The sequence below is a fragment of the Taeniopygia guttata genome, chromosome Z (assembly GCF_048771995.1).
Source record: "Taeniopygia guttata chromosome Z, bTaeGut7.mat, whole genome shotgun sequence".
Classification (NCBI taxonomy): domain Eukaryota; kingdom Metazoa; phylum Chordata; class Aves; order Passeriformes; family Estrildidae; genus Taeniopygia; species Taeniopygia guttata.
This window is the reverse complement of record NC_133063.1, coordinates 55,205,491-55,217,686: the sequence shown is the minus strand read 5'-3', so window position 1 is coordinate 55,217,686 and position 12,196 is coordinate 55,205,491. Positions and strand designations below refer to the sequence as shown.

The following is a 12,196-nucleotide window of genomic DNA, read 5'->3' as shown; positions in this document are numbered from 1 at the left end:
AATTCATTTGACTCTATCTTTTTAAACTTGCTATTCAGCAGAGTATTTCACTAAGAGTTATACAATAATGGCCTCTTTCTTGTTAAAAAATTAGTGTGATTGAGTGTTTACTGCTGATTTCTAAAATGGAAACTATAATTAGATTTATGACTTAACAAAACCATATAACAAATGACGAAAGTTAATATCCTTCATGTAGAAATACCTAATCCTAAATCAATTACCAGAGAATATCTGGGAAGATTTTATAGACTTAGTGTTTTTTCATTACCTCCCTGAAAAATAACTTCTTAACACAGTGTTTATTCTAACACAATATGACATATTTAGTAGATATTTTTTTCAGCTCAAAATATCAAAATCTCAACTGAGAAACACAGTTTTAAACTGAAACAAATTAGAAGCACAGAACAAGAAGGTAAGAAGATATTCCTCAATAAGCAGTTTTAAGTCTTTGTTTCTCCTGTTTGTTTTTAGGAAACAAAGAAAAGAAACAAAAACAAACAGCACAAAATGCTGAGGACTATTAAAACCATGAGAAAGGAAAGGAAGCAACATAGCAAGCATAACACATTTTCCAAAATGCAGATAACATAGCAAATATACTCTCATTAAAGACAAGAAACTATATGCCAAACTACTACTTCAAGAGTCAGGATACAAATAGACAACTCCTGAAATCTAGAAAATAGTAAAACAAGAGGAACATGATATATAAAACTAGATGATAAACAATTAAGGGAAATAAGAACAGGACAGTAGTTCTGCTTCATGTAACTGAGGGAAGGATTTGGCAGATTCTGACTCTGTTCAAGTCTGCCCATGTTTCCCCATCAGAGGTGAGCCTTGGGAATTGGTTGTGTGGGGAGAGAGAGATGAGCTGCTTGCACCGCTGGATGCTCCTGCAGCAAATATCAGTTTGTTCTAGCAGGTTGAGATAGGAGAGCTAAGAAGAAATAACAAAAGCTTTTTCTTTTGTCTCATCACTGGCATGTTTGGTAAAAAAAACCAAACCAAACAAACAAAAAAACCAAAACAATAAAAACCTCAAACATCCACACTGAAAGTGAACTCTCATGTGTACACAGTGTGTAAAAAATTATTTCACAACTATTTGAAAGAAGAGGATGTTTCCATCTGAATTAACTGAGATCAGCCACCTTAGAACATGTGAATGCCTGTGAGCAGCAGTGCCAAGGGATATCTCACAGAGGGATTTTACGATGGTGTTCTCTCATGCTACTGACCTTTGGCCAGCCTGAACATGTCCACTGTTATGTAGGATTGTCCTGGAACATTTGGTTGAATAGGAGACCAGACACTTGATTGGCTTTTGCATTCATCCATACTGTGTTCTGGCAAGCTCTCAGAAACAAGAAATTCCCTTGTTTTAACTGAATTTTTAAGATATGGATTGAACAGTGTTTTTTCACTGAAATCTTCCAGCTTTAAAACTTCCTCATCATCGTTTTCTTCATTTTTAATTGGATTCTGCTGAGATCCACATATATCATTTGCCACCACTTCTAAGGGCTGAACTTCCTTCACTGGTATCAAAGCTGAATGCATTTGACTTCTGGTAAATTGATCAGTAATTATATAAGGCATAGATGGGGGAAAACTTTTAGCAGCTTTGTTCTCTTCATTATGCAGTATCTTTTCATCTCTGTTAGTTGTGCCTTTTGTATTAATATCAGTACATTCAGAAACACGGTTTTCATAATTTATTAGTAGTGATCCTTCCTGACTTTCTTCAGGAAAACAATATTCCAAAACATGTATGTCTTCAAAATCTACAGTTTTAGTCTGAGATGACATTCTCTTCAAAAATGAATTATTCTGTCAATACAAAGAGATAAATTGGAAAGTTATAAAGGGATAGATAATGTATCAGTTCATTTTTAATAAATAAATTATTGCTATTTGAGCTCTGTTTAACTAGCAATTTCAGACTTGCACTAGTAAAGAATTCACATGCTTTTCAGATGGGATGCAGTTACATGTGAATGAGTACTAAAAAAGGCAATGTTATTCTGTCAATTTTCATTAAACACTTTCATATTAGGTTTTCTATACTTAATGATATTATGGATTTCACTGAAGGCTCAGAATCAGGTTTGGATTGTGTCCATCTTTTCTCATCTAACCAGACATTTTTGAGTAAAAGGTATAAATCCCATTATCCACAAATTACACTTTTGTGTAAACCTGGTGAACTTCACTCCATTCAAATAAACATCAAAACTTTAATAAGGAATAAATATTCAAAAAATAAAAAGACAGAACTGGTAATACAGCAATATACCAAATCTTACTATATGCTGTAAGACATTTTTTTGTGGAGAAGAGAGGAGGCATGCAGGTGTGGAAACCTCAATAAACTATGCAAATTTAATTTATACAAATGAACCATGTCCACCTACCACTTTGTCACTTTAAAACATTATTTCTCAATGTCCTATATGAATTAGATGAATAAACTTTATGAAGATGCATCTTCTCTATTATTTTAGAATACTACAAAGAGCATTTTGTAGCATTTAAGAAGAAGAATGGAACTCAACAAAGGCTCCAAAGGGGGGGTTTTGATTACTAAAACGACTGCCAGAAAATTATTTCTTTTCTCTCCATTTGATCCCTTTTTTAATGCATAAAATTCCAGCTATTACCACAGATGAAGCAAGCGGCCATTCCACTGCAAGGCTTTCTTCAGGATTTGGTATATCAGGCCAGCAAACCTTTTTAAACCTATAATTGAGAAAGGAATTTTAGCCAAATTATGAAAGAAATAGGTAATTAAGAATCAACAAATCACCAGAAATTCCAAATACTGCTGAAGTATCAAACTTTCAGAAAGGAAGTCTTTTCTACATTAACACAATGCTTTTCAATAAAACTGTTTTCCTGTATGCTGATTTTTATTACAAAATATCTCAACAAGATCTCTTGGGTTACAGAGACATTGCAGAAAAGCCATTTTATATTATATCATATATTATGTGTTATTATATTATATTACTCAATTAAATATTATATTAAATAAGAGCATGCCAAAATAAGACAGTTAGTATACTGTTGCAATCATTTTTCAGGATGTTTCTTCTGTGAAAATCCACCTCAGGTGACCTTTGTTCAAGGAAAGTGACCCTACCACTAGACCACATTGGAGCTATACTCAGTTCCTAAATTAACAGCAGACAAAGGATGCTCACTCATTTAATCACTCACTGACACTGGGCAGAGAGGCAAGGGAATGAAAACCAGTCCTTAGCTTGACTTTTCAAATTACAATTTTATCTAAACAAGAATATAAACATTCTACTCCATCTCTAAGTATCCTTCAGAATAAAAAAATGGTTTTTACTATCATAAAAACTCAGTATACTCAACACAAGTGAAGATGTAAAAGGGATGGAAATTATTGCTTCAGTTGTACTTACTACCTGATGCTTCTCCACATAGTAACAGTTTTTATTCCAATAGCTTGGAGTGCCCCAAAATAGTTCAGAATTTTAACCTTCTCATCAGCCAAACAACTCAGTCACTTTTCTTGTGAAAATATTTTATAACCTTATAAAAAAGCCTTACAGTCACCTTTGGAATGTTACTGGATCCCCATGCTCAGAGAAAAAAAATTCAAATCTGTCAGGGGACTGCCCTGACATGAAAGGATTATGAATCATGTGATTCATAATCATATGATCCATAATCAATACAATTCATAATCTATACAGATCCATACTCAATGATCAAGATCCAAATGTTTTCACAGAATGCAATTTCTAGGTTTTTTCTTACTCCTTTGCAGCTCAAGGGAGGCATCACAAACTAATAAGAGTCATAGATATAGGTAAGATAAGCAATAGAGGCTGTGTGAAATATGTCCTAGTACCATCCTAGCATATTAAAAGTGTCTAGAACGCTTTATTTCCTGGAATTATTAATTTTTCAGAAACTGATTTTAAGTTTGCTTCCCTCACTTAAATGATCATGGAACTGCAAATGGCATGTACGTAGCATTTTGCATAAACTGATGTATGTGATATGTAAATCTGTTTCTCTCATTTATTTTGTTTCAATTTACTAAACTTTCTAAAATTAGTACTTATTTTTGGACTACAGCACATAAACTGCAGTCAAAGTATAACCTGTACACTTACTTATTTGTAACTTCAATTGCTTGTTTTCTATTTAGACATTGGTTTTGAGCACAACAAAGGCATTTATAAAATAAATAAAAATTCCCATTTTACATTTTCCCATAATTTTAAATGGTTGCATTCAGTTTTAGACAGTAGAAAATATACTCACACATGTTTTTTCAAAACACACGTTATCCAAAGGCCTATCAGACACAAAATGCTTATCTCAACAGGTATAGCAATAAAAAAGATATCTTCTTTATCTTTAGACAAAAACAAAGAAAGAAAAACCAAAACACCAATTAGTCCACATTGTCATTTCTTCAAGTATTCCTTTAAGACAGATAATTTTTAATATCCAATTCGCTTAATTGCACAATTCTAATTAGTCAAAAACTAGCCAAAATTACTCAGAATACTGTAGGATACCCATTCTATGACAAGTCAAAAGATGGGTATTTGGAATCCAACAAGCCACAGTTACTGAGCCAGAAAACCAGGTCATGATGATACTTTTCAGGATGTTTTAGAAACAGACTTATCACATTTTAAAACTTCCTTTATTTAACAAAATCACAAAGCAACTTAGATTGGAGGGGATCTCTGTAGATCACTTCAAGCAACTTTAAACCTAGATCAGGCTGCTTAGGGTCATACCATGCCAACCTTTGACAGCAACCTAGGATGAAGGCTCTACCACCTCTTGGTCACCTGCTATTTGAAGCTCACCTAAATCTGCTGGTCCATGACACTTCTACCAGTTACAAAAAGATAAATAGCAAATTGAGTGCAGAAGGTAAGATTTTAAACCACACACACACACACACAGAAATACAGTTACTCTGACTGAAACACTGCTCAGATTTCTGAGCTAATTTCCAAGTACCAGAGTGCTGGAGGCATTTAAGAATATACTGAGAACATTCTTCCTGCAGTTGAAATGAGGAAATGTCTAAATGTCTGAGCTTCTGATCTGTTGCCATTATACTTTGTAAAATCTGGCTAAAACAAGTAGTACAAAATAGGAAAAGGTATTTCCCTACACACTCACTGGCCACAACCTCTGCACTTGTTTTACCAGTTAAGCTTATATACCAGAACAGGTGCAACACAATGTGTGGTTATTATAAATCTCTCAGATGGAAAAGCCTACTTTTTAACGAACTGTTAGGCATCTCATCACATAGCTGATAGCATACATACTGCTGCTTTCACAAATAACCATAGTACTCCACTGTTTTACTGACAATGAAATAAAGATATTTGGGGTTGACTTCTAATTCTGAGGGTTTTTTTAGTCTGTGAGATTGTCATTGATATTAAGTTAAATTCAACTAGTATTGCAAATTCTTCCTTGTTTGGTTCAACACTACTTAAAAAACAAACAGAAGTTAACAAATGCCTAGATAACAATGTCCCATATTTCTAAATTCCAAGCCCATTTTTTAAAATAGAAGTAACCTGGATTATTACTTACCAAATTTTAAAGTCTTGAAGGTTTTTGGCTCTCCAGTGGTTCCACCAGCTTTGTTGCTTGCCATGATCTGGACAGTATATTGTGTATTAGCCTGTAAGGACTTCAGTCTGTATTGTAGAACATCAGAGTTCACTGTTTCATCTTTTTAGGAGAAAATTTATGTAAACACACAAAAGTAATGTTATATCAGGGAACTATGCAATTATTTAGCAACTTCTACAATAACAGATACAAACTATTTTAAAGGTAACTTGAAATACAAAGCAATCTTACCAGTCCTTTAAAAGACAAAACCTAAATTACTGAACAATATTTATCAATACTACTTAAAAGTTTGAGGCAAAAACCTGAACCATTACATATTTACTTTTAAAACCAAATACAAATATTTTTGCTAATATAAAAGATAGGTGAACTATGTTCTCCTACAGATTACCACTGAAAACACTGCTTTGAGAACTTTATTTCCTCAAAATAGTTGGCTCAGGAATTCAGAACTTCAAATAATTTCTGTAGCTTGTGAAATTCAACTATATTTCTACTATACGCAGTTAAACACTGATCATCGAAAAGAATGTCATCTATCAGCACTGGGTTATCACCCCAATAAAGTCAAAGGAAAGTCAAAATCAAAAGGAATTTTTTCCAAGTTTCAAACTTCTTTTATGAATAGAACTCAGCGTTTCCAATACATTCTCCAGTATTGGAGTTAATGTTATGTGCTTCCCCTTTAAATTTTTTTAAGCAGGGTATGAAGGCTATGTCTACTAATAGTACTAAATGCATCTTCATATAAGAAATTACAGTCACTAAAACATTTTCTGGTGCATAAAGTCAAAGTCACCTTATTTCCTCAGTCAGTTCTATCAAGAAACACCCAGGAAATGTATCTGCTGCAATACGTCCCAAGTTAAAATAAACTGAGTTTCTCTTAAATCAAGGGTGGGAAAGTGAAGCTCTAGTGCTAGAAGGCCATCAGCGAAGTCACCTTGGCACACACCCCCACGTCCTACTATTATCAAGAACATATGACATCAGAGAAGCCTCAAAAAAACATCAGTACAACACATTTTGCCATTTAATTTTCTTACAACTAATTTTCTAAAGAAAATAATCTGAAGTCCTAAAAGGGACACAGCCTGCTTTACATTACAAATAATATGGAGAAATACAGCTCTGTAACATGAGGCTCCATGTCTCATAGATGATCCTGCACAAAGCAGTCAGCATTAAATTACTCAGAAACCAACATAATAGGGAAAACTGTGCAGATTACTAAATCTCACAAAAATAATTAGCTTTCTCTTTCACATTTAAAATTTACCAGGAATTGCCCTGGTCTGAACTGGATAGCCATAAGAAACAAGCATCACAAGATTTCTAACTCTGAAAACTTTGCAAAAGAGATTGTGTTAGGTGCATTGTGTTAGGTGCATTGTGTTAGGTGCATTGTGTTAGGTGCATTGTGTTAGGTGCATTGTGTTAGATACATTGTGTTAGGTGCATTGTTATCAGGCACCCAACACAATCTCTTTTGCAAAGTTTTCAGAGTTAGAAATCTTGTGATGCTTGTTTCTTATGGCTATCCAGTTCAGACCAGGGCAATTCCTGGTAAATTTTAAATGTGAAAGAGAAAGCTAATTATTTTTGTGAGATTTAGTAATCTGCACAGTTTTCCCTATTATGTTGGTTTCTGAGTAATTTAATGTCTAAAGAAGGGAGGAAAAAAAACTAATTCTGAAGCACTGAATGATCCAACAGCTTTCTTCATAAACTATATAGGAAGAAAAGTTTAGGTCACCCAAACACTTTTCATGAAAGCTTCTGCTGAGATTTAAACTAAAGAAGATTTGGACAGATACCACTACACTGCCAGATTGTATGGACACTATTCCTGAGGTAGAGATTAGGAGTATGCTTAAATTTATGCTATCAGCCTCCAGACCAGAAAAGCAATGGCAAGCGCAGAAAATCAAACACATCTGAAAAAACTGATCTAAAATGATGTCCATAGAAACTATTCCTTGGCAGCTTATTTTGCTGTTATTTCCAAGGTTGCTTTTAATATAAAATTGATAGTAACAATACTTCAACAGAAAATTTCCACCATACTTTTCCACAAGCTGAAGGTGGATCCTTCCAAGGACATGCATAAAACTTATAAATTCACTGAACCCTCATGATCTATGACTTTACACAGAATCTGTGATTCTCCAGTATATTTTAGCTTCCTGTCATAACTTTTTTCATTGACTTTAACGGTACGTTAAGATAGAAGAGAGATTGAAAATTTCATAACCCCTGTTGGAAGTATCGTTTAATGTGTACTTACGCAATTCTTTTCCATCTTCAGGTTTATAAAATATTGTATAGTTAGTGATAAATCCATTTCTTTTAGCCTTTGAAATCTCATTCCACTTAATTGTAACTTCATTTTTCCCCAGAACGCCTGTATCAGCCACAGGTCCTTCTGACGGCTCTACAGAGAAGCATTATGAAATAGCAAAAGTAGTAAAATAGTCAATGCACCACAGTGTTATCTGCCTCTGTTATTTTACACCTATCAGTAACACTAGGGGAAACATATGCATGAAAAAACATCAACCTTAGTGCTCTGACACAGTCTGTAACTCTCTTTAATGTAGGAATTTTTCTGATAAAACTTCCCCTCACCTATTCTGGCATTTGCATAGTTTTAGGTGTTACTGTATTCAAATACTTAGAGACCACTAAAAGGCTTTATTGTTACAACACCAGGGAGAGGTCAAGAGGAAAATTATCCTTTGTGCACTCCTGGGGGCGACTCGGATGCAAGGCCGTGCCTTTGCAGGTCTCTGGCTGAGCTGGGATTCAAGTGGCATCTCCTGCCCCCGTAGCAACCTCAGCCTTGCCCATCACACTAAACAAAGCCTTTCTGCTTACACAATACCACCTCTCACACATTGCTCATAACTTTGTGATGACTTTTTGAAGAAAGAGGTCTCTGTGTTGCAATTTTAAAATTTCCTTAGCATTCTCTAACAACCTTGAGTGTTGTCACAGCTACCTATAAGCAGGAAAGCACTTAAAACACAGCACCAGCACATTGTACTAGTAACTATTACACAAACATAAAATACTCCATTGCCTCCCCCAAGTAAGTAATGTTCTTTAGTGGTGCATTGTACTGTGTATGCATGCACATTTGCATAGACACACACACGAATCAGCATTTTCACATGGTATCTTAAAATTACTGGTAAACTACATGCTTATATCTGGTTGTATAAATCAGTGAATTCACATTAAATTTCTACAAATAAAGAAACTTTACCCCTTCCCCTGCAAAACACTTCATCCAAAGTGTCTTTCCAATTACAAACATCATGTCTTAACATTTTTTATGTGCAAGACTGCAAATATTTTATTACATTATAAAATCCAACAAAAAGTAGGCTTTTCAAATCAGCCATTTTATTTTATGAGTAGAATTTCCTCATATATTATGACTGACAAATGTAGTCAAGCTTTAAAATCAAGTATAATTATATATCATATAAATGAGCTTTTAAACATTAAAGCGATAGCTAGTTTAAAAAATACTTTCATGTTTCATGTAGCTATACTCTTTCCAAATGCTTTGTATACATATGTAAGCTTCACAAAAAATTAGTGGGTGCAAGCAGCAATATACCTGTATCACAAGATGAATACTTTCTTATAGACAAATTTTGTCGCTGAACAGAACAGAAATTAGCAACCCTGAAACCTGGGGGTTTTCACCACCTCCATCTCTTTTTCAAATAATGATAGTACCAAATCAGTCAAAGGTAATACATCCTGAGAAACAGACTACAATACACATTTCACAACATGATTACTTTAAAATACCTACTTTTTTCTTGAGCATAGATTTGTGTGTAAGATGGAGCTCCTACATTACTTCCATAAAGAGGATACACCAAGATGTTATAGCAAACAAATGGTTTAAAATTTTCTATAAAGGAAAGAAAACAATATTTACATATAATCTCTATGTGATATTAATACAATGAAAATAGACTAAATCACAAGGGAATTCTAAATATAGTGTTACTGACTATTTGCTTCACCTCTCTAGTAAGCACAATATGCAATTATTGATTGAATGCTCATTACTGGCTTTAACACATTTTTCTTCACATTAGTATTTGTAAGAGCACATGGTTTATTTTTCATTAGAAAAAGTCTGAATGGGTAATTATACCTCAGCATCATGCAACTTCCCTATATGAATCCATTTACTCATCCTGAAACCCTCTGTGGTTTTAGAGGAAGTCTCTATTTTCAAATAACCAGTATAAAAGTACACTTGAAGGTAGCATTTTTAATTTCACATATCTTTATGTTTACTGCTTTGCAGGAGACAGCTTTTTCTCATGCATCAGATTATAAAGCAGTGGGGTTCCCCACTCTTAACACTCAGGACCTAAGGGAATGGCAAGTAACTGTGTCAGGGAGGCTTAAGCTGCATATTAGGAAAAGGGTCTTCACCCAGAGGGTAGTTGGACACTGGAACAGGCTCCCCAGGGAAATGGTCACAGCATCAAGCCTGGTGAAGTCCAAGAAGGGTTTGGACAATGCTCTCAGATACATACTGTGATTTTTGGGGTCTCCTGTACAGGGGCCAGGAGTCAGACTTCAGTGATTCTTCTGGGCCACTTACAACATAGAATATTCTATTATTCTAGAATTTCTACACTGATGTTCTAGTCATGCCAACTGCAGATCTTCTGACCAGCCAAACTCAAGGGCGCAATTGTCGCAAGTGAGATCCGTCCAGTAGAATTTTATGTTTCAAGACAGAGTTCCAGCTTCTGGAAATTAAGTTTTGAACTCTGAACAGTCCAGAAGCCAAGTAATCAACCGGGCGCACCCACTACTTAAAACAACTCACATCAACTCTGCGAGGACATAGAATGAAACCAGTGTAAAGGGATTTCTAGATCATGCCTCTCAAGCTCTGCAGCTTGCTCAGCGAGAATAATGGCTATCAACAGATTCCTGCATTGTATCAGCTTTCTGCTGCTCTTTCAGTCCCTTACACCTATTGCAATGGCCATTATATATCCATTACCCCAGCTAGTTTTAGCTAGGGCAGAGGTAATTTTCTTCCCAGTGGCTGGCATGGGGCTGTGCGTTGGATTAGTGCGGAGCACAGGGCTGACAATACAGAGATGTTTTTGTTATGGCTGAGCAGGGCTCATACAGAGCCGAGGCCTTTTCTGCTTCTCCTACTGCCATGGTGGTGAGGGGACTGGGGGTGCCTGGGAGGAGACACAGCCAGGACAGGTGACCCCAGCTGAGCAAAGGGAGATTCCAGACCATGTGGCATCATTCTCACTAGAGCCTGCAGCCTGTGGAGGACTCCACACTGGAGCAGGTGGATGCCTGAAGGAGAATGTCACCTCACAGGGGAGCCATACTGGAGCAGTTGTGAGTTACTGCAGCCAGTGGGAAGGACCCAGGTCAAAGAAGTTAAATAAGGACTGTCTCCCGTAGGTGGGAACCTATACTGGAACAGGGAATGTAAGGATTCCTTTGTAACCAGTAGTGAAAATCATGGTGAAGCAGGCTGTCCCCCTGCAACCTATGGAGGACTATGATGTCCTCTCTCTAAAACACATGAAGAAGCATGAGCTTTTCCCATATTCAATCTTTTTTTTTTTTAGGTCTAGATTTCTCTGATAGAAGAGCCACATCAGTCACAGGCCTCCCTACTGGTGTAAGATCAAGCCACAGAACTTCTTTAACACAAATTCTGTAGCCTAATCTTATATGAGAGCAAGCACTACCTTGCATGTTGCATGAAAATTTGTAAGACTAAAAAAGGCTATTAAATTAGCAGCAGAGATTTCAACAAAGCATGTAATAATACTATTATGTTCAAAAACAGTCTGAGGGAAGCTGAATGAGTTCATCCTTGTTTATTCTTTCCAATCTACCTATAAATACATGTACATCTGTACATTGTTACAGCTGTAACTGATAAACATACTTTTGTTATTTTTCCACTTTGTAGAATTTGATACATATTGCCAAGATCTACCAAAAGGGTCCATCTCCAGTTCCTCATACCACTCAACCACATATTTGGTTGTTTCTGGTTCAGAGGTTATCCATTGCACCACCACTTCTTCATTTGTTGCAGAGGTCACCACTTTTTCAATCATCTGAGAGGCTAAAAACAGAAAATATCAGCAATTTTGTCTTCAAAAATGCTTGAAAAACACATACAGAATTCAAGAACTAACCTCGCTTTCAGAATCCAAATCTTGTAGTGTGTAAAACTCTACAAACCAAATTACTACCAATTTTAAAGGTAGCTCATAAGTAACTTTGATTGAGATGACAAAGGCAATAGAACAGGAAACCAAGTCACCAAGGTCAAGAATGACACTGAAGCAAAGGTGAATTCTGCATCAGCCTGCAGAACGGAGGTAATGATGGTCTGAGTGAAAACCCAACTTGGCAAAGCAGAAGCAAAAAGGACCTGATGAAGCAGAGGAAAAAAAGAGATGCATCTGGGGTGGGGGGGAGCACATCACAGCATGAAAAA

At 35.7% G+C, this 12,196-nt stretch overlaps 1 protein-coding gene across 5 annotated transcripts in view; it reads right to left on the bottom strand.

Moving 5' to 3' along the window:
- Positions 1 to 1,095: 1,095 nt before the first annotated feature.
- DDX4 (DEAD-box helicase 4) overlaps positions 1,096 to 12,196 on the bottom strand; it is an 87,352-nt gene continuing 76,251 nt past the window's right edge. For 4 of the 5 annotated variants that reach the window (XM_072922773.1, XM_072922772.1, XM_072922774.1 and 1 more), the window contains 7 exons: positions 11,636 to 11,818; positions 9,494 to 9,595; positions 7,952 to 8,098; positions 5,620 to 5,760; positions 4,312 to 4,405; positions 2,670 to 2,748; positions 1,096 to 1,839 (listed from right to left, as the gene is read on the bottom strand). In XM_072922773.1, the coding sequence (XP_072778874.1) occupies positions 1,240 to 1,839; positions 2,670 to 2,748; positions 4,312 to 4,405; positions 5,620 to 5,760; positions 7,952 to 8,098; positions 9,494 to 9,595; positions 11,636 to 11,818 (1,346 nt within the window). In that variant the 3' untranslated portion in view covers positions 1,096 to 1,239. The remainder of the gene's footprint in view (positions 1,840 to 2,669; positions 2,749 to 4,311; positions 4,406 to 5,619; positions 5,761 to 7,951; positions 8,099 to 9,493; positions 9,596 to 11,635; positions 11,819 to 12,196) is intronic. The other variant, XM_072922775.1, reaches the window with a different exon arrangement.